The following is a 23941-nucleotide window of genomic DNA, read 5'->3' on the forward strand; positions in this document are numbered from 1 at the left end:
GCAGCAGCTGACAGAATCTCGAGGTTTCTGCAGTTCCTCCTCCGTGGATCCACCTCCACACATCAACTCTGGAGTACCGTCCGCCTTTGGACTGAAACCGGTCACCAATAAATGTGATTTGAGCGACGCAGACTGTTTTTCTACGTAAAGTTGTGAGAATGGGTCGCTGCCTCTCCAAAAGTGTTTTCGAAAATACCCTTTAAAAGAATCTACATTAGAAACAAATGTACTTCTTCAAAGGATTTGTAGATGGATTCACACATTTTACGCATTCACAAAGGTGGGCAAACTCGACTCCACGGCACTCAGCAACAATCTCTGACCTCGTGCATCGGCGAGACATGTGGGGCGAAAACTGGTTCCACAAGAGATCGTTTACCTGTCAGCGTACGGTTTGTGTGTGGTTACTACAGATGTTTTGGCTAACGCTTGACTGTGGGCTGTTGCCATTGCAGACACAAGGGATAGGTCCATATAAGAATTTCGGTTCAAGATGAGCCTTCGATACGGCCCTTCGACTTTGACTCGTGATGTAGAGGTGTTGTGGCGGGTGACGTCATACGTGTGCCGTGCATTAGTTTGTTTTGCTTGGCGGTTCTAATATTATCAGATAAAGCTGTGTTTGTAGTTTGTACTGGGTTTGTAGAAGGCGTTGTGCGTTGCGAAGATGTGGATGTATTTCAAGTCTACAAGTTTAACCGCTTGTACAGAACATACCGATCTTATGCTCCTAATGAGCCAGAGCTTAAATATTATTTTCTTCTTTTGTTTAGCATATTGCCCGTAGTTGCTTTGCAATTATTTAATTATTTAAGGTATTGTAAGGCGCTCTCTGTTGTTACAAGAAAATGCATATTTTTGTCAGCAAACGCGTTTCGTTTCACTGAAATAAAACATATTCAATGGCCCGTATTGAAAGATATTTACAATTTCGCTCGCTTTCTAGATCGAAAAATAGTTCGTTACAAAAGACATTTATTTTACTTACTATTTTTTCTGCTTGGTTTTCGCTCACATCACGAAATGCACGCTTTTAAGGAATTCCTTCGTTTGGCGGCGTCGATTCTGGCCTAATCTCAGACTGCTTTGCAGAACTACGGATTGATTTTAGTGAAACACAACACACTTTAGCACTACTACCGTTTGTATCTTTCTTGGCACACGAGACATATTTAGCCAGAAAGATGGTTCAAATGATCTAAGCACTATGGGACTTAACATCTGAGGTCATCAGTCTCCTAGACTTAGAACTACTTAAATCTAACTAACCTAAGGACATCACACACGTCCATGCCCGAGGCAGGATTCGAACCTGCGACCGTAGCAGCAGCGCGGACCCGGACTGAAGCGCCTAGAACCTCTCGGCCACAGCGGCCGGCCCAGAATGATGCAAACGAACAGTAGTGGTGCTGCATTGTCTTTCGCATCCTCCTCCTGTTGGTCGAAGATGGAGCAGAACTTGTTATATGAACCTACAGTTATGCCTTTAGCAAGCTGTTTCAACTCAGGCTCATGGGACACAGGCGCATACAAGCGCTCGACAGAGCGCTCGAGGGCAGGAGCAGATATAATATAGGCTGCCAGCCAGGTAAACCCATTACCATATGTAACTCATTCTACGAAGATTGCTTCTGCAAAGTTTTGCGAAAGTGAAGTGGAGTGCGAAAAAAAACCGCAAATGCAGCAAAAGAAGAAGCGGGTACGTAAAAGCCAAAAAACGCGCGAAACAGGAAAGGACAGCCAAATTTTTTTCGACTTCAACCTCAGCTACTACAAGACAAAAAGGTGTGGATGTCGGAAAATATAAAAAAAAAAACGAAGAATAAACACCAACGACCAGTGAAGACGGATTGCAAATATAAGTGAAATGCCTCTCGTGAGAACCACTCTTCAACTGCAGTAAGCTTAAGACGAAAGAAAAGGAGTAATATTGATATATGAGAGCCGCTGCGGGAGATGGCCATACAAACAAAAATTTTAATGATTCTTCTCTTTAGTCATCTGTCTTCCCCTTTAATTGCCAGATTTAATAGTTCCGGATGTCTCGTTCACTGATAAAGTTTTTGTACGGACTGCTTTCGTTACTTAAATATACTAACACCTCCTCTTGCAGATTCTATTGACAGAATCTTTTCCTTTTTGAAAATTACATGTAAAACGCTTCTATACAGGGTGCTACAGGTGTAAGGGCGGATATTTCTATAGATGACTGAGGACAGTGTACTGACCATTACATCAGTATTTACTAATAATTATATCTATTACAAGTAGTATGTTTTTAGGTTGGTTAATACCTCCACGTATGTGTGGCACAAGCAAGCCATTAATGTTTATTTTCCTCTGGTAGCGGTTCAGGCATTGTAGTATGGACACATGGACGCAAAACGGACACTCTAAACTGACAGACGAAGTCCACTTCGTGGCACAGTTGCGATCGTGCAGAAAAATTCGGTTACTAACTATGCGGTATGTTTGTGGGCAGATTATTAGATGGAGAAAACAAGACAACTAACGCACTGAAGTGGGTATACGGGGTGTGATCAAGAAGTAACGGGAATCTAATTTCGCGGGCTTGTATATCCGATTTTCGATTTTTTTCATCTTGTTGGTACATATGTTCCTGATGTATGTTTGCATTTTCAGTTGTTTTAAATATTTAGTTTGTTGTTGGCAGTCGAAAAAGTCTGCGAATTATTACTTTCGAAAAAGATGGATAAAAAATCTGCATTAAAATTTCCTTGAGAAATGGAATAAAGTGCAGCACCGCATTCGAAAAGTTGACTGTGGATTTTGGCGAATTTACTCTAAGACAAGAGTTTATGAGTGGTATAAACATTTCAGAGTCGAGATGTTGAAGATGATAACCGCCCTGAGCGACCCGATGACAATGTAGAACAAGTAAAGAAAATGGTTACGGAAAATTGTCGAATCACCATCAAAGAGAATTCTGATGATATCTGCATATCCTTTGGTTCGTGCAAGGAATTTTTTCCGATGTTTTGGTCAAGAAACGTGTAGCAGCAAAATTTATTCCGAAGCTGTTGAACTTCGACCAAAACGGCGTCGCGTAGCCATCGTTCGGAAATTAGTGAATGAAATCGAGAATGATCTAGAACTTCTAAAGAAGGTTATAACATGACGCCGAAACCAGACCTAATCGTCCCAATGGAAACTGCCTGAAGAGCCAAGACCGAAAAGAATTCGACAAATTCGAACACATGTGAAGGTTCTTATCTTGGCTTTCTTCGACTACAATGGGATAGTGCATCGTGAGTTACTGCCCTATGGTCATACGTCCAATAAGAAATATTACCTGGAAGTTATGCGCCGTTTGCGTGAAGCAATCCGAAGAAAACGACCAGAATTATAGCAAAACCACTAGTGGAAATATCGTCGTTCACACCTCAATATTTGTTCTACATCTACATCTACGTGATTACTCTGCTATTCAAAATAAAGTACCTGGCACAGGGTTCAATGAACCACCTTCAAGCTGTCTCTCTACCGTTCCACTCTCGAACGGCGCGCGGGAAAAACGAGCAATTAAATTTTTCTGTGCGAGCCCTGATTTCTCCTATTTTATCGTGATGATCATCTCACCCTATGTAGGTGGGTGCCAACAAAATGTTTTCGCAATCGGAAGAGAAAACTAGTGATTGAAATTTCATGAGAAGATCCCGTCGCAACGAAAAACGTCTTTGTTTAAATTATTGCCACTCCAATTCACGTAGCATGTCTGTGGCACCATTACCTATATTTCGCGATAATACAAAAACGAACCGCCCTTATTTGAGCTTTTTCGATGTCATCCGTCAGTACCACCTGATGCGGATCCCACACCGCACAGCAATACTCCAGAATAGTGCGGACAAGTGTGGTGTAAGTAGCCTCTTTAGTAGACCTCTTGCACCTTGTAAGTGTCCCGCTAATTAATCGCAGTCTTTGGTTTGCTCTACCCACAACATTATCTATGTGATCGTTCCAATTTAGGTTACTTGTTATTGTAATTCCTAAGTATGTAGTTAAATTTACAGCCTTCAGATTTGTGTGACTTACCGCGTAATCGAAATTTAACGGATTGCTTTTAGTATTCATGTGCATAACTTCACACTTTTCTTTATTCATATTCAATTACGACTTTTCGCACCATACAGATATCTTATCTAAATCATTTTGCAATTAGTTGTGGTCATATGATGACTTATTGACGGTAAATGACAGCATATCTGCAAACAATCTGATTTTTTGACAAAAAACAAAACCGTTATGTTGCCTCAGCGACCTATTCTCCAGACATGGTCCCCTGCAACTTCTTTCTGTTCCCTAGGTTGAAGAGAACCATGAAAGGATGTCGTTTTCTCACCACAGATGACATAAAAACAGAATTGCTGAAGGAGCTGAACACCATAACGAAAAGTGGGTTCTAGAAGTGTTTCCAAGGTTGGAAAAAGCGCTGGAACAAGTGTATCATATCAGATGGAGATTACTTTGAAGGGGACAAAGTTGGTGTTGAAGAATAAATAAAGAATCTTTAAGAAAAACAAAAATTCCCATTAATTTTTGATCACGCTTCGTATATTAAGGTACTAATGATCACAATATGTTTACCTATAGCCCCAAACATCCTTGAATTATTGATTTATTGGTTTCCAAGTGCCCTCGTTCCGCAAACTAACGAACACAATAATAAGAGAAAGCACGCAGAGACAGAGTAGGATAGGATGTGGAGTAAATGAACAACTGGACTGGCCTGTAGAGAGCGTGAAGAGGCGTGCAGAATCCATGTCAGGATGAACGTCCACGCGAGGCGAACCCTCCACCTAAGGCGGTCGATGTCCTCATCCTTCAGGGAAACATGAAACGACAACCAAACCGTTAACCAGCCGCTACCAGAACGTCGAGGACCCAAACCCACCCATCCACCCAACCATCCACCCACCCACCCACCCACCAACACACACACACACACACACACACACACACACACACACACATATGAACAATATCGGTCCAGTATATCTCAACATACTCACCTGATAAAAACACAGTTATCTATAACCATATAGAATGTCAGACCACAATCATTCTTGATAAGAAGTTGCTGTGTCATGGACTTGGCAACATGGAAGACATCACTGTTCGAACATGGGAGATATCAATGCCCTGTCTTATCTACCATGGTTGACACAGGTAGCTGAGGTTGGAGGATACTGTTCCTCACATTTGGACGTTGTTTCACGATATTTTTGGAAATGTCAGTGGCTTCAAAAACGGAAACCAGTCCATATGCGTTAATACACGGTGTTTATAAATGAATATCGGGGTTTTAACGCTTTATAATATTTATTACATTTAACTTACAGTTACAAATGATATGTCAAATGAAAGAGCAACTCAAACAGTTTTACTAAGAACCTTATAAATGTTCAATGTGAGCACCATTTGTCACACAGCACACATCAAGTTATAGCAGAGTTCTTCCCAAACGTTGACAAGTGTGTCTTCAGTGATTGTAGCAACAGCTGCTTCAATCCGGTTTCTTAATTCAGGGAGGTCTGCTGGTAGCGGAGGCACGTACAAACGATCCTTGATGAACCCCAAAGGAAAAAATCGCAGGTCGGGTGAACGTTGAGGCCCTGCAAAGCAAGCACCGAGCGAGGTGGCGCAGTGGTTAGACACTGGACTCGCATTCGGGAGGACGACGGTTCAATCCCGCGTCCGGCCATCCTGATTTAGGTTTTCCGTGATTTCCCTAAATCGCTCCAGGCAAATGCCGGGATGGTTCCTTTCAAAGGGCACGGCCGACTTCCTTCCCCGTCCTTCCCTAATCCGATGAGACCGATGACCACGCTGCCTGGTGTCCTTCCCCAAACAACCCCCCCCCCCCAACCCCCCCCCCCCCCCACCCTGCAAAGCAAACCCTGTCATTGGGCCCCTTGCGGCCTATCCAGCGCTTGGCTATAGACTTGATGTGTGCCGTGTGACAAATGGTGCTCACATTGAACATTTATAAGGTTCTTCGTAAAACTGTTCGAGTTGCTCTTTCATTTGACATATCATTTATAACTGTAAGTTTGATGTAATAAATATTATAAAGCGTTTAAACCCCGATATTCATTTATAAACACTCTGTACTTCTCCTGAATGTTCCCCACGCAAAGTAGCATAGTCTCAGCTGAGGGAGAGCTGGTAACATACCCCTCTTCAAGATGACGGCCAAATGGCAAACGTCAGTTTTCAGTTACCTACGTATAGCCGATCTGATTCAAAATACCTGTTACCTCGCACAGTCAATCCATTTCCGCCATATTAAATTATTTCCAGAACATCCCAGAGCCTCCTCCCCTATCACACTGTATCCCAGCGAGGGAAAGATTGTAACAAACTGTGACCAAACCCAGAATCGAATCTTAGATCTGTGCCTGAATCTGTCAAGTACACGACAAAGTGAATAACTCACAGACAAAACCGGCGTACGACAGCTCTCTCTAAATCCATGGTGGCGGGCAAGATTGTGGTCTCAAGTAGGCAAGGGCCCTTACCATGTCACTCCACAGCAAATGTCCAAACGACGCAATTTCCTTCGGAAAGGATAAACTAGCAGGAAAGGACCAACGCTGACGCCCTGCAGATGTTTCTCAAGGCGAAGAGAGAATTTTTTCCGCGGTTCGGAAAATTCAACCCATTTTCTGTTCGCCTCAAACTCTTTGTTAAACAGAGTCTAATGTCTGTTGATGACTGATTATTATTCTTTGCTGCGCCGATCGCTGCGCGCTTCCCTTTCAGAACATAAAATCGCAAAAAAATTTTGTCTGATGCAGATAAGATGTTTTCTCTGTAATTTACAAAACAACATGCGAAAAGAGCATTTATTTAGATACGTAAACGTAAGAAACACCTGCTTAGTTATGAACATAGTGTATTTATTATTTCCCTGGGAGTTATAGCAACGAGTTATATTTTTTAAAATACAACATCACTTTTTTCTATGAGGTACCTGTTTAATATTTAAACAACTAAGTACAAGTTTAGTGTGGGAGTTAAAATTCAAAGTTCTAATAGTGAATGCAACACAATCTACAGAAACTACTGGTGTCACAGAGCGACAAGTTCCATCGAGGTGCTGTTTGAAGAAAACTGGGGTTGTGGGTTCTATAACACAAACATCATTCTTTAAATATAAGTACAAAAATAAATTTAGTTGCGTTAAATCGGGGACTGTGCGGGTCATTCCAGAGGACCACTGCTTTCTAACAAGGTTCCAGAAGATCAGTTCTTGCACAAAATCGCGCGCAAAACAGACTGATGACCGCTGTGTGGCATCCACATATGGCCTCTAAGGTCTAGGCACATTATCAAGGAGAGCACCTAAACAGACGACAATGTTGTTGTTGTCTTCAGTCCTGAGACTGGTTTGATGCAGCTCTCCATGCTACTCTATCCTGTGCAAGCTTCTTCATCTCCCAGTACCACTGCAACCTACATCCTTCTGAATCTGCTTAGTGTATTCATCTTTTGGTCTCCCTCTACGATTTTTACCCTCCACGCTGCCCTCCAATACTAAACTGGTGATCCCTTGATGCCTCAGAACATGTCCTACCAACCGATTCCTTCTTCTTGTCAAGTTGTGCCACAAACTTCTCTTCTCCCCAATCCTATTCAATACTTCCTCATTAGTTATGTGATCTACCCATTTAATCTTCAGCATTCTTCTGTAGCACCGCATTTCGAAAGCTTCTATTCTCTTCTTGTCCAAACTATTTATCGTCCATGTTTCACTTCCAAACATGGCTACACTCCATAAAAATACTTTCAGAAACGACTTCCTGACACTTAAATCTATACTCGCTGTTAAATCTCGATAAATCTCAGCTGTCAAGAGTACCGATGAAGTAGTTCGGACCGATGATGTCACCTCCAGGGATTCCACACCACTCTTCAATGGATCGCCTACTTAGAAGACTGGCTTGATGTACACACCTAGGGTTTTCTGTAGCACTGTACTGCATTTTATGACTGGAGTATGATCCCTCGCAAAAGTACATTCTAAGGGGGAAAAAACCGACGCAGCGTGAAGGAATCATCCAAATGAAGCGGAAATCGGTAGGTGCTATGTACATGTACAGACAAACAAACAGTTTCAGATAAAATGGATGATTTATTGAAGAGAAAGAGCTTCACAAATTGAACAAGTCAACAATGCGTCGGTCCACCTCTGGTCCTTAAGCAAGTAGTTGTTTGGCTATGTGTTGATTGACAGAGGTGTAGGATGCCCTCCTGAGGGATATCGTGCCAAATTGTCCAATTGGCGTGTTTGGTCGTCAAAATCCCGAGCTGGTTCGAGGGCCCTGCCCATAACGCCCCAAACGTTCTCAGTTGGGGCCAGCTGCTGGCCAACGTAGCGTTTGGAAAGCACAAATACAGGAAGCAGGAATACAGACTCTTTGCTCATCATCGGGGCTAAGTTCGAAGCGGTACCTGAAGACAGCTCTGTTGCAGTCAATGAAATTCCAGACCGAAGACGTGTTTGGAATTCCTCAGGCAGCGGTAGGATACTGACCTTACCGGCGCCCGCCATACTACCCAACAACCAGGAATGACGGTCTGGGATGAATTTTTTTCTTTTTATAGCAAGACTCCTTTGGTTGTAATCGCGGCATCCTTACAGCAAAGTGGCACGCCGATGATATTCTACGCCCTGTTTTGTTGCCCTCTATTGTAAGCCATCCGGGGCTTGCATGTCAGCAAGATAATACCACCCCGCACACGGCGAGAGTTTCTACTGCTGGCCAAACCCTACCTTGCCAGCACGGTCGACGGATCTCTCCCCAACTCGGAACGTTACGAGCATTGTGGCCAGAGCTCTCCATCCATCTGGAGAATTTGACGATCTAATCCACCAATTGAACAAAATTTGACGCCATATCCCTCAGAACGACATCCAACAACTGTACCAATAAACGTCAAGCCGAATAACTGCTAGCATAAGGGCCAGAGGTGGATCGACATGTCACTGACTTGTTCAGTTTGTGAAACTCTTTTTCTTGTACAAATCATCGAATTTTTATGAAACTGTAATCATTCGTTTGTCTACCAATTTCCTTCCCATTCAGGTAATTCCTTCGTGGTGCTTCGTTCTTCTTTTTTTTCCCCCTTAGAATATTCCTCGCTCACAAAGGCGCATAAACTTCACGTCTTCAGTGGGGCAAAGAACACAGAATCTGGATAGTATCTGAGGTGTGCAGTATGGTCCGACGAGTCGCTATTTTGCCTATTTCTAAATGATTCAATGTGTCGATTGCGGAGGCAGTTCAGTGAAGCGTTTAATCCGCAGTTTTATAGAGCATGTCAAAGATAGCTGTGCAATTTTTTGGGGGTGTTTCGTACAATGACTTTGGAGATAATCCAGGTTGTCAAGAAGCTGGAACTGGATATTTATTTCAGCATTCTTGGCGATCAAGTGTTGGATTTTATTCTACATCGTCATGACGAGTAAACTGCAGACACTTCCATTTTCTAAAATGATATCATTTGTGTTCACAGCGCTGCTCGAATACGTTTCTGGTTTGACGGATCCTGTCGCACCTTGACTGGCCCGCAAAATCACCCAGTCTCGAACCATTTGGAAACGCTCTACGAGACCTAATCATCAATGAGTGGTTTCAGTTCTCCTCTCCGCCAAAAAAGAGGCCATTATCAAGGCGAGAGATCGTGTTACGAGGAATTAACTCGATGCCCCTGGGGTTGAGAAATTATTTATCCCGTACGCTTGGGAGGGATTTGAGCTTGGCTTCGGCTCTCGTGCTGCACACACCTTTTCTAATAAAGATCTTTCTATCGAAACAAGCACAGCTGCAGTCCGACTGTAAGCTGTTCAAATGCTGTGTCGGGCTTTTCTACTTCTGTTCCTTGTTTACCTTAGGATACGTGATAATTCTCACGTGAAGAACAAAGCTCACGCAAACGCCACACTTGTCGCTCCTACTTTGATACAGGCGTCTGAGGATGGAACGTGTCTGCTTTAGTGTGTGGCTCCTACGGAACAGCTGCAGGAACATTCACAACCCGACAACTCACAGAGGAGCTGCTGTGACTGGTACTAATTTTATCTGGGCTATTATACCTTACAAAAGCGCTCACAGGCTAAACAAGCACATCACATTCACTTCATACACCACTCCTGACTTTCCAAAGGAAATATACAATCATTTACACTACATTAACACACAACTGATATCAGACTGTACTCCAGGTACCTTTTGTTAATAACTACTCACCTATTATGAGCAAGCGATTAATGCAAAAAACTGATACGTCATGTAAAGATGATCTAAAAAATCTGTTGCAACACAGTCCGAATTTACTGTGATTAACGACCCCACTCCTTCACTTTATTATTAACACTGTGGCGATTTCTATTCTCCTCTTCGGCAAGATACAAAAAGTAGCAACGAACGAATTGCACATAACAACTTATCGTAATGTTATTTGCTATACAGATGTGATGTTAGCCAGTTTCTTTGATGCTGAAGCTGAATCCTTCGTTTAATGGTGACATGTGTTACTTTGGCGTGCTGAAAAAGCAACGCCTCCGAATTTTTGTGCGAAAACTCTCAAAGCCTTTAAATAAAACAAACGTTATTAACATTCTACATCTTTCTTCTTCATGTATACATACAGGGTGAAAAGTATTTAAACCGACAAATTCTGGGAGGTTGTAGGGGACATCAAAACAAATATTTTTCCCTAATGTCATTTTTTCCTATGACGATTATTTAAACTGGTGGAGGCCGTATTAAGCTCCTCAGTTGTTAGAGGCCGTATTGCGATCTTCAGTTGTTAGAGGGCGTATTAGGCTCTTCAGTTGTAGGCAACTGCTGTCCACCAGTATAGTAGTGCATTGTCTCTGTTTACTAATGGAGCGAGACACGTGGAGTAAGTACACTGAGGTTGGTGCGTACTACATAGCGCACCACAACGGACGAGCTACACAGCGGGTTTATCAACAACAATATCCTAATCGCCGTATCCCGCATCATACGACCTTCGCTGCTGTGTACTAACGTCTGTGTGAGACCGGGTCATTCAGCAGTTTACCCGGACAGGGATGCCATCGCACGGTAAGAACGCTGCAATTTGAGAAAGCTGTCTTGCAGCATGTGGAGCGGGATCCTTCAATCAGCACTCGTGCAATTGCATGTAACATGGGGACGAATGTAAGAACAGTCCTTCGACAGCAATTGTTACGTCCATTTCACTTACAGCGTGTCCACAACCTGGAACCAGTTGATTATCCACCCAGAGCACAGTTTTCGCAGTGGTACCTGGAACAGTGTGAAATGCATCCTACATTTCCATCCTCTGTGTTGTTTACCGATGAAGCAACATTCGGGCGTGATGGAGTCTTCAACATGCACAATCCGCATGTTTGGAGTGAGGATAACCCACATGCCACAGTTACTACCGCTCATTAAGTGCGGTTCTTCGTTAATGTGTGGCTCGGTGTTGTTGGGGACTGTGTAATTGGGCCGTATCGGCTACCTAGGCCATTAAATGGCAGGCACTATTACAATTTTCTCGCCAGAGCATTGCCAGAATTACTGGAAGACGTCCCACTCCCTACAATACAACGCATGTGGTTCCAACATGACGGGGCGCCGGCACATTTCAGTCGTCGTGTGCGTCGATTCCTGGACCGACAGTTCCCAGAAACGTGGATTGGCAGAGGCCTGCTCGATCCCCAGATATGTCCCCTCTGGACTTTTTTCTGTGGGAGAGATGCGCAACCTTGTTTACGCAACTCCTGTTGCATCAGAAGAGGATCTGGTTGCCCGGATAGTAGCAGCAGCAGCAGCAGGAACAATTCAGGATACTCCTGGGGTTTTTGCCCGTGTCAGATAGAACATGATCCGACGGTGTAACCTTTGTTTACGTGTCAATGGAGGCGTTATTGAAAATCTACTGTAATTGAAATTGGGTTGTGTTAATGTGTTGTCCCTAGGTCATAAAAAATGGGAAAGTGTTAGTTGGTTTAATTAATTTGCCGCCAGAGAAATCTTCCTCTACCGGTTTTAAATACTCTTCATAGGAAAAAATGACATTAGGGAAAAATATTTGTTTTGAAGTCCCCTACAACCTCCCAGTTTGTCGGTTTAAATACTTTTCACCCTGTATTTGCCGCCCTCTGTCGCTAGACGGCTCCGAATTGTAGCGTATATCTTGGCGGTGTGTAACGTAACTATGCTCGGTGCGTGAGAAACATCGTGCTGTAATCGAGTCTTGAAATCGAAGACTTCGTTCATACATGGACCACCCTCTCCTTCAGCAGGACAAGGCCAGACCACACAAGAGCGCTGCGACATCTGCACCTGTCCAACGCCTTGGGTTCACTGTAATCGATCATCCTTCATACGGTCCACACTTCGTCCCATCCGATTTTCATCTGTTTCCAAAACTTAAGAGGATACCTTCGAGGACTTTACTTTCACAGGGATGAAGCGGTGCAAGTAGATATGAGGTTGTGGCTCTGCCAACAAAGTCAAATATTCTACAGTGACGGAATCAACGAACTGGTCTCTCGTTGGGAGAAATTTGTTCTTCGCCGGTACGACTATATCGAGAAATAACTATGTGGACATGAAGAATAAAGATGTAGAAGTTTAATACCTTTTGATTTATTTTAAAAGGTTTAAGAGTTTCCACACAAAAAATTCTGAGTCATTACTTCTCATCATGCCCTTGTAGTTTCAAGGCTGGTGATAGTGTATCTATAACTATACTTAATACTATGTATTGTCTTCTCTCACGCACAGTATGTTGTGTATGTGCTGTGCCAAACACCATTGCTCAAGGAAGAAAGCAGTAGACCTTCAAAAATAATCTTTGACGCACTTTGCAATTCTCAAGGCGACCAAGGTCTTTGAAACGTCAGGTTACATCATAAGCGGTGAAATAAGAATGGGGGAAGAATAGGATTTAACGTCGCCTCGACGACTAAGTTATCTGAGACGGAGCGAAAGCTCGGGTTGTAGAGTGTACATGGGGTGGAAATGGCTATGTTCTTTATAGTTTCAAGAGTCGTAACAAAAGGATGACACGTACATCTTTCTCAAGTAATTTAATAAAATGGGTCACGAGACGCAGTTCATAGTCAACAGCCTGAATCACGAATGCAAAGAGTGTGTTGAAGTTGTGTTGAAAATTAAAGTACCGCACTTGTAACCTGTTCAGTGGTACTGAATTCAGTAGTATGGAACAGATTGTAAATGTACTGGTATTTACATGTGGACTTAGTGAACACTAAAATTTTGAAGATACAATTACTGAAAAAGATTATGAGGACACTCTTCAGACACTCATTTCATCTGGTCTTTGTAGACTATGGGAACAAGAGGATTTACCAACTAGCCCCTTCACACCACGAATGAAGTATCTGGCATATCTATATATTAATTTACTAGAATAGAGGATGAAAACCTGCAGCAAACCAGCTATACTGCTCACACTTCGGGACCGAATTGAAACGGCCTGTTTGATAGTCCCCCCCACCCCCCCACAAAAAAAAAAAAAAAAAAAAAAAAAAAATTAAAAAAATCAGCTTCTCTCAAGTAGACGTGTTGTATTCAGAAATTTCTTTAAGAAGGAGGGCATAATTTTAACTATTTATAGTGCATCCAAAAATCTATGGAATTCGGTTCCAGTTCAGAACTCTGATAACGAGTAATAGCACTGCAATTACTCACAATTTATTCATCTAAATCTATTTCTGAAGCCAACTTACTGCGTGTAAGGAAAGGCACGGGGTGCACCAAGACCCCCATTTCCCTTCTACCACCACCACCACCACCACCACCACCACCACCACCACTTGATCCATTCGCGGGTCGCGCACGGGTAAGGACTTGCAATTCACTAATTTTACCGTCATTGTTATTTCATACGGTACATGTGAGACGAAACAACATGTTGGAATTTTCTGGCGGATTAAGGCTGTGTGCCTCATCGGCACTAGATAGCAAAACCTGGTCCTTTGCGCGACATGTTTACATTTATTCCGATAATGTACACACGATATTTTTAATTTAGTGACGCTGCTATTTGTTGATAGGAGAATCTGAAGAAAAGTTTCAAAGTGAAGAACATAAGTTGAATCAAGTTGCTGCTAGACACGGAATGAGAATACCAACATACAAAACAAAAGTGATGGCATTTCAAGGATTGGAATCCGTAAGGGCCAAAATTGTTATAGATGGTCAAAGGATTTAACAAGTAAAAGAGTTTAAATATCTAGGGCGCAATTTTAAATTTACCGACTCAGAATATAAAGGTCTAAAATCGGCCACATTCAGAAATTTCCGAGGACCCATACAGCGTTCACTAAAACATAATGTACGGGAAGAAACATCAATTGGAGTTAAAAAAGTAATAGCCTTGCCTTTACTGTTGTATGTTAACAAAAGCTAGATCCTAATATCGGACGAACTACGACAAATCGAATATCAGAGATGAAGTTCCTCCGCTTCGTAGCAGGATATTCATTACTTTGACCGCAGCAGAAACACCGATATCAGACAAGAACTGACTGTTGAACTCATTACAACTATAACTGAAAAATACAGACTGGACTGGAAAGACTAGTCCGACATATCTTCGTTGATCCATTATGGATCGTGGGACGACGGCTGTCATGAACTTCTTGGTGCGATAATTTACCAACAGTCGTATGTATTGTAGAAATTTATTTTATTTCATGAACGTCTATGTGCCACCAGTTTCTGCATTATATTGATGCCATCTTCAGGCCCCTGTACAATGAGTAGAAAAAATGTACTATAAGACAAACTCTTTTATGCCTTTTATCGTTAATATTGCGAGCTGTTTGTCGTACGACACATAATACGACCTAGACCACACATATGTAACTTATGTATTCTGACATGGTTGTCACATTTTCTTGTATTTTAATTTATTTTATTGTCATCTATGTTAGTTAATTATTATATTAAAAAATTCTTCCACTGTTCCACTGGATATACGACGATTGTATGCAGTACATTTTGTGTGTTGCATGGCCTATTACAACTGTGTGGTATGGTTTTATGAATAACAGCGTATACATTGGTAGAGCACTTGCCCGCGAAAGGCAAAGGTCCCGAGTTCGAGTCTCGGTCGGGCACACAGTTTTAATCTGCCAGGAAGTTTCATATGTGACCTAATGTTACATATTGTTTTAGTGATATACAATATGTCTTTTTGAGCCACTTAAATAGTTAACATGATACCTGTCAACTGTTAACGTATGTTCAATATTTTTTATAATAGTACATTTCTTCTACTCATTGTACAGGGGACTGAAGATGGCATCAATATAATGCCGAAACTGGTAGCACATAGAAGTTCATAAAATAAAATAAATTTCTATAAGACATACGGCTGTTGGTAAATTATTGCATCAAGTAATCCGACATATGTCTAATGACAGGATAACTAAAGTTGCAATACAATATAACCCAACAGGAAAGAGATCAAGCTGAGTAGCGCAATGGTTAGTACACTGGACTCGCATTCGGGAGGACGACGGCTCATACTCGCGTCCGGCCATATAGATTTAGGTTTTGCTTGTGAGAAAAACTATTTGAGTTGCTCGTTTATTTTTTGTACTGTTTGTAATTGTAAGTAGTATGTAATAAATTCTAAAAAGCCTTAAAACCCCGATCTTCATTCTGAAACACACGGTTTAGTTATTCCAAACATTCATACCGGCTACCGTTTTTTACAATACAGCAAGTTGCTGTACTACCTTTCGGTGCATAGTGAGGCAACAGGAAGCGTGGTCTGCCAAATAAGTTAGTCAAAATCGATTGTATTGTTGCTGAGATGCAGAAGCAACACACAGAATGCAGCTTCCTCCCGTTTCCCAGCGCTACGCCCTGCGACATTCGCAGACGGCCCGCTGTGCTCCACATTAGCGTGTCCTACTTTATCCTCTAGCGCTATCAACGGGGACAAAGGTCAAACTCTGCAGCAAAAACTCCCCGCCACGCCTTAATTGTCTGTAAAGAGATAGAGGAACATCCCATCAGGCCACTGCAGATAGCTGTGGGAGGTACAGTTTCTGCTGCCGCAACGGCACTGCAGTAACGCAACCGCGGGCGTCCGCAGAAATTAATCAAAGAGCGGACAACATGTTAAGACTGCCATTTTTAACATATCTAAATCCGTGAGTCTGAAAAAATACAATGCCCTAAGAACTAAATTTAAAAGACTTTGCACGAAAGATATTGTATGTCAGATGGATATTCACACATTGTTTTTTACGTATCCTTCCATAATATCGAAATGATAAGCATGTTTAATAAATATGCATTTTTATATTATTAATATGAATATGAATACTACCGTTTTAATTCACGTATCTGAAGTTAGGACCACACTTAGGTGCAGGTGTTATACACAGGCTGCAGCCTATGGGTCTGCAACACAAAAATCTATATGTATTATAAAAATACATGTCTGTATGTAAATACTGTGGCTCTAATAGGTGTACCACAGTGGTCTGTATCTACCCTGTCTGAAATCAAAATAACGCTGCGCACATCGTATGCCGTTTGGCATAAATACAAATTCACTGTAGGCGTCCCTAAATTGAAGTATTAATTGCTGCAAATTAGGCTTATAAAAGCACAATTCTTCTAGAACAACACAGCAGCGGCATAGTTTATTTTATTCCCATAGAATGTTCATGCTAGATCGTCGATACGTTGCTGCGAAGTAGGAACGAGGAAGGCGAGGCGTAGGTCATCAGGATAATTTCTTATATGCTCCCAATTGGCAGAGAAAAATTCCAACACAGACATGAGCTGTAACAATAATCTTTATTTAGAACGTGACAGTTCCCTTCCTTCTACAAAAGTCATATACACTCTATTTCTTACAAAGAACGTAACATATTTAACTTCACTTTGTACTACATCATTTTTAGCAGGTTCATCCCCTGCAATCTGTACACCGATATAAAACGGGTTTACTCCTTGGAATAGTTTATTCTTACATTTACCTTGATTTTCTAAATCTACCCATGATTTTACTTTACCAATTTCGGCACTGGTTTCAGGTTTACAATATGTTACGAACTTAAATGCATTACGCCTACTATATTTTCTCCAAGGTACACCAGATGATTTATTCGGTTTCAAGCTAAACGGACCCAATTTATTAGAACATGCTAATCTAACCTTTTCTAACGCACCCTGGTCTTCGAATATTTTTTTGTTTGCTCTATCATCTAGTGTTAATCGTTCAACAAGTACATTAATTCTATATACATATGTTACAATTTTATTAATTATTACAGCATCGTATTTGTTAGCAAAGAATTTAAACTCATCTGTAATATCATAGTGCTTAAGAGTACTAAAATTATGTGCATTTTCGTCGTATTTGTCGGTGGCCCCCATCTTTCCATATTCAAATCTAATACCATCAGCTTGGGTATATTCGGTCCGCCACTTGCACATTCGACCAAAATACGGCTCAGTCAGAAGAACTCGACGGCGTATCCAACGCCTCGGACGTGCACGGCGTTACCGGCCCATCGTCTTCATCCGACGATATGCAAATAGTCTCCGCTTCGGCCTCCACGTCCGACGTGTCCGACACCATTTCCTCCTTAACATTTACACAGTGAATTATATGGCAGTTGGCGTGTACAACATTTAGTCCTCCTAAACCAGTGGAATTATTTCAACCAAACTCGGTACACATGCTACTTATTCTCTGGAGAGAAGTATTGTGGAGGTAAAAATCACCTCCCACTGGGATGGGATAAAAACGGGGTGACGTAGATGGACAGAGAAAGAGGTGAAGAAGTGAGCGAGAGGGAGAAGAGGGGAGGGATAGAGAGAAGGAGGGTGAGGAGCTGGACAGAAAGATGGGAAGAAGGTGACGGGCTGAGAGAGAGGGAGGAGTAAATGAACTGAGTGAGGAGGTAAGGATATACAGAGACGATGGAGGGGAAGATAGCCTAAGCAAGGGGGAAGAGAGGGAGGTGTTGGGAGAGATGAAGAGGGCGGGCGGGCAGGTGGAAAATTAAGAGTACGTGAGGAGACAAGTGGAAGAGCTATAGGTGTAAGACACGCCTACTACACCTAGCGTTGGAGATGGATATGAGAACGAGGTGACATGTAAAAAACGTTCTGAAAGGACTTGTTGGTATTTCTTTCCTATATATAGTTGACGTGGAATATGTTACAGCTACGAAGTGCAATTTGCCTATTATTTCAGCTGCTCAGCGTGTGCACCACGTCGCTGAATAAGCCATTAATTAATTCTGTCAATATGTTTAAGGACCAAAAATCAGCCACACGGCTGAAAAACTACAGACAAATTAAACATCAGCTCTGCACTCATATGGTGTGAAACAGCATTTACACTACTGGTTTAAAGTTTTCCGATCACCTTTCACAACTATGGATTTCTCATTAAAACAGGGATTTATCTTTGAATATTCAATCATATCCCCATTCTGATAATGAAACAAGAACAACGCCTAAAGACTAAGCCCTTCCGTTGTGTATTTGACTACTAGTTCGCATTGAGGAGCGCAGATGAGCATCCACAACACCACTCAAGTTCCTTCACCTAAGAAGGTTGCATTCGAATGGGCCTAATTCTTTCTGCTGTCTGTGTAGCAATAAGTTCGCAGTAGTTTACAATACATTGTGAGCATCTAGCAGTGTGTTTGAATACCTGACCAGGTTCATACAACGTTACCTCCTAATGGTACGGAAGCAGGAGACTGGAAATGAAAAATGTGCTACAATTGTAGCTCGACATCAAGAGGCTATTCTAATAAGACAATAACAACAAAAGTTGACGAAGCCCAATCTACAGTGATGTACACGTTGCAGCAGTTCAAGCAAACTGCAAGACTTTCGCGATCTGGAAGAACCCGAGTAACATCTTACAGGGAAGATTAGTTCATACACTGAAGAGCCAAAGAAACTGCTACACCTGATTATTATCGTGTAGGTCCCCCGCGAGCACGCAAAAGTGCCGCAACACGACGTGGCATGGACTCAGCTAATGTCTCAAGGATTGCTGGAGGGAACTGACAATATGAATCCTGCTGGGTTGTCAAAAAATCGGTAAGAGTACAAGGAGATGGAGGTCTATTCTGAGCAGCACGTTGCAAGGCATCCCAGATATGCTCAATAATGTTCATGTCTGGAGAGTTTGATGGCCAGCGGCTGTGTTTAAACTCACAAGAGTGTTCCAGTAGGCCGGCCGCGGTGGCCGAGCGGTTCTAGGCGCTTCAGTCCGGAACCGCGCTGCTGCTGCGGTCGCAGTTCGAATCCTGCCTTGGGCATGGATGTGTGTGATGTCCTTAGGTTAGTTGGGTTTAAGTAGTTCTAAGTCTAGGAGACTGACGACCTCAGATGTTAAGTCCCATAGTGCTTAGAGCCATTTGAAGCCATTTTTAGTGTTCCAGTAGCCACACTGTAGCAATTCTGGACGTGTGGGGTGTCGCATTGTCCTGCCGGAATTGGCCAAATCCGTGGGAATGCACAATAGACATAAATGAATACAGGTGATCAGACAGGATGCTTCCTTGTCACCTGTCAGACTCGTATCTAGACGTATCAGGGATCCCATATCACTCCAACTGCACACGCTCCACACCATTACAGAGCCTCCACAAGCTTGAACGATCCCCTGCTGACATGCAGGGTCCATGAATTCATGAGGCTGTCTCCATACCCGTACACGTCCATCAGCTCGATATAATTTGAAACGAGACTCGTCCGACTAGGCAACATGTTTCCAGTCATCAAGTATCCAATGTCGGTGTTGATGGGCCCAAGAGAAGCGTAAAGCTTTGTCTCGTGCAGTCATCAAGGGTACACGAGTAGGCCTTCGGTTCTCATAGCCCGTATGGATGATGTTTCGTTGAGTGGTTCGCACGCTGACACTTATTGATGGCTCAGCATTGAAATCTGCAGCAATTTGCAGAAGGGTTGCACTTCTGTCACGGTGAACGATTCTCTTCAGTCGTCGTAGGTCCCGTTCTTGCAGGATCTTTTTCCTTCCACAGCAATGTCGGAGATTTGATGTTCCAGCGGATTTCTGATATTCACGGTACGCTCGTGAAATAGTAGTCTGGGAAAATCCCCAATTCATCGCCACCTGGAAGATACTGTGTCCCATCGCTCGTGCGCCGACTATAACACAACGTTCAAACACACTTAATTCTTGATAACCTACCATTGCAGCAGCAGTAACCCATCTAACAACTGCGCCAGACACTTGTTGTTTCTCCAACAGAAACAGGTTCCTACTCAATGGTCTGAAGATAACCACAGTAGTGGTCGAAACCGGTTACCTTGTTAAATAAATCGTGATCAAGACTGTTTTTAATAGTAATTATTTATAAGACATTGATCACTGCTGTTCCCGTAATTCATTCAAAAGTAATTCTCTAATTTTACATTCATGATCTCCTCGGGAGGTATAAGTAGGGGGAAGCAATATATTCGACACCTCATTCAGAAACGCACCCTCTCGAAACCTGGACAGCAAGCTACACCGCGATGCAGAGCGCCTCTCTTGCAGAGTCTGCCACTTGAGTTTGCTAAACATCTCCGTAACGCTATCACGCTTACCAAATAACCCTGTGACGAAATGCGCCGCTCTTCTTTGGATCTTCTCTATCTCCTCTGTCAACCCGACCTGGTATGGATCCCACACGGATGAGCAATGCTCAAGTATAGGTCGAACGAGTGTTTTGTAAGCCACCTCCTTTGTTGATGGACTACATTTTCTAAAGACTCTCCCAATGAATCTTAACCTGGCACTCGCCTTTAAAGCAATTAATTTTATATGATCATTCCACTTCAAATCGTTCCGTACGCATATTTTACAGAAGTAACTGCTACCAGTGTTTGTTCCGCTATCATATAATCATACAATAAAGGATCCTTCTTTCTATGTATTCGCAATACATTACATTTGTCTATGTTAAAGGTCAGTTGCCCTCCCTGCACCAAGTTCCTATCCGCTGCAGATCTTCCTGCATTTAGCTGCAATTTTCTAATGCTGCAACTTCTCTGTATACTACAGCATCATCCGCGAAAAGCCGCATAGAACTTCCGACACTATCTACTAGGTCATTTACATACATTGTGAAAAGCAATGGTCCCATAACACTCCCCTGTGGTACGCCAGAGGTTACTTTAACGTCTGTAGACGTCTCCCCATTGGGAACAACATGCTGTGTTCTGTTTGCTAAAAACTCTTCAATCCAGCCACACAGCTGGTCTGATATTCCGTAGGCTCTTACTTTGTTTATCAGGCGACAGTGCGGAACTGTATCGAACGCCTTCCGGAAGTCAAGGAAAATGGAATCTACCTGGGAGCCTGTATCTAATATTTTCTGGGTATCATGAACAAATAAAGCAAGTTGAGTCTCACACGATCGCTGTTTCCGGAATCCATGATGATTCCTACAGAGTAGATTCTGGGTTTCCAGAAATGACATGATACGCGAGCAAAAAACATGTTCTAAAATTCTACAACAGATCGATGTCAGAGATATAGGCCTATAGTTTTGCGCATCTGCTCGCCGACCCTTCTTGAAAACTGGGACTACCAGTGCTCTTTTCCAAACATTTGGAACCTTCCGTTCCTCTAGAGACTTGCGGTACACGGCTGTTAGAAGGGGGGCAAGTTGTTTCGCGTACTCTGTGTAGAATCGAATTGGTATCCCGTCAGGTCCAGTGGACTTTCCTCTGTTGAGTGACTCCAGTTGCTTTTCTATTCTTTGGACATTTATTTCGGTGTCAGGCATTTTTTCGTTCGTGCGAGGATTTAGAGAAGGATTGCAGCGCGGTCTTCCTCTGTGAAACAGCTTTGGAAAAAGGTGTTTAGTATTTCAGCTTTACGCGTGTCATCCTCTGTTTCAATGCCATCATCATTCCAGAGTGTCTGCTTCGATCCACTTACTTATTTAACGTAACACCAGATCTTCCCAGGATTTTCTGTCAAGTTGGTACATAGAATCTTACTTTCGAATTCACTGAACGCTTCACGCATAGCCCTCCTTACGCTAACTTTGACATCATTTAGCTTCTGTTTGTGTGAGAGCTTTTGGCTGCGTTTAAACTTGCAGTGAAGTTCTCTTTGCTTTCGCTATAGTTTCCGAATCTTAATTTGATTTCTATGCTCTCTCTCTCTCTCTCTCTCTCTCTCTCTCTCTCTCTCTCTCTATATATATATATATATATATATATATATATATATGCGCGTGTGCGCGCTGATTTCGTGTGTGTGTGAAGAGACTGGAAGCTTTTGTAATGTGGTCCTCAAGAAGGTTGTAGAAGATTAAATGGATAGCTCGAGTAACTAATGAAGTGACACTAAAAGGAAATGCGGAGGAAAGTCTTGTTGGACACCTTGACTTAAAAGGGGGACATAATGATAGGACACGTCTTGAAACATCAATGAATAGTTACAGATGTGGGGTCAAGTAGTAATGAAGATATCACAAGTTTTACAAAACATGGACTAGCATGCAGAGTTGCACCAAATCAGTCTTAGATCCGGTAACTACGACAACAAACACGTAAACACTGCGTCAACGCCCGTTCTTCACGCTTGAAGCAGTGTGTGTTGTAGAAAGTTACAAACTCCTCAAGTAATGTCCCTAACGGAACTATGTGGAACCGTGAGACGCTTAAACTCCCTGCTTTCACTTTAAGCGGGTACCACCATTACGAGGCCTTATTTACGTGCAGTAAAGTTAAAAGATTTTCCGTTGTGAATACCTAGCACACAATTACACGGTTCTGCACCCACATCACATACTCTTCTTCTGTGTTAAAGCGAACTGTAAACATTAGTGCTTTAAAAATCTGTTTCGCATTTGCCTTTTATAATTATCACACGTTAGGAGCGTTTGTAAATACAAAAAGTAACATTCCTATAATTTGGAAGACGGAATTTAGTTCAGACTAACACTGAAAGAAGGTTGTATACCTGGAAGAATCCTGGAGATACTAAAAGGTATCAGATAGATTACATAATGGTAAGACAGAGATTTAGGAACCAGGTTTTAAATTGTAAGACATTTCCAGGGGCAGATGTGGATTCTGACCACAATCTATTGGTTATGAACTGCAGATTGAAACTGAAGAAACTGCAAAAAGGCGGGAAATTAAGGAGATGGGACCTGGATAAACTGAAAGAACCAGAGGTTGTAGAGAGTTTCAGGGAGAGCATAAGGGAACAATTGACAGGAATGGGGGAAAGAAATACAGTAGAAGAAGAATGGGTAGCTTTGAGGGATGAAGTAGTGAAGGCAGCAGAGGATCAAATAGGTAAAATGACGAGGGCTAGTAGAAATCCTTGGGTAACAGAAGAAATATTGGATTTAATTGACGAAAGGAGAAAATATAAAAATGCAGTAAATGAAGCAGGCAAAAAGGAATACAAACGTCTCAAAAATGAGATCGACAGGAAGTGCAAAATGGCTAAGCAGGGATGGCTAGAGGACAAATGTAAGGATGTAGAGGCTTATCTCACTAGGGGTAAGATAGATACTGCCTACAGGAAAATTAAAGAGACCTTTGGAGAGGAGAGAACCACTTGTATGAATATCAAGAGCTCAGATGGCAAACCAGTTCTAAGCAAAGAAGGGAAGGCAGAAAGGTGGAAGGAGTATATAGAGGGTTTATACAAGGGCGATGTACTTGAGGACAATATTATGGAAATGGGATGTAGATGAAGAAGAAATGGGAGATAACATACTGCGTGAAGAGTTTGACAGAGCGCTGAAAGACCTGAGTCGAAACAAGGCCCCGGGAGTAGACAACATTCCATTAGAACTACTGATGGCCTTGGGAGAGCCAGTCATGACAAAACTCTACCATCTGGTGAGCAAGATGTA

The 23941-nt window shown here is 42.3% G+C and overlaps 1 protein-coding gene across 4 annotated transcripts in view; it reads right to left on the reverse strand.

The window, feature by feature from the left end:
* LOC126419245 (bifunctional 3'-phosphoadenosine 5'-phosphosulfate synthase) overlaps positions 1–23941 on the reverse strand; it is a 345016-nt gene that overhangs the window by 259114 nt on the left and 61961 nt on the right. For 2 of the 4 annotated variants that reach the window (XM_050086390.1, XM_050086389.1), the window contains exon 2: positions 4751–4843. The exons of the other annotated variants lie outside the window; for them this stretch is intronic. In XM_050086390.1, coding sequence (XP_049942347.1) covers positions 4751–4843 — 93 coding nt within the window. The remainder of the gene's footprint in view (positions 1–4750; positions 4844–23941) is intronic. 4 annotated transcript variants of the gene reach the window in all.

Source organism: Schistocerca serialis, chromosome 9 (genome assembly GCF_023864345.2).
Source record: "Schistocerca serialis cubense isolate TAMUIC-IGC-003099 chromosome 9, iqSchSeri2.2, whole genome shotgun sequence".
In the NCBI taxonomy this organism is placed as follows: domain Eukaryota; kingdom Metazoa; phylum Arthropoda; class Insecta; order Orthoptera; family Acrididae; genus Schistocerca; species Schistocerca serialis.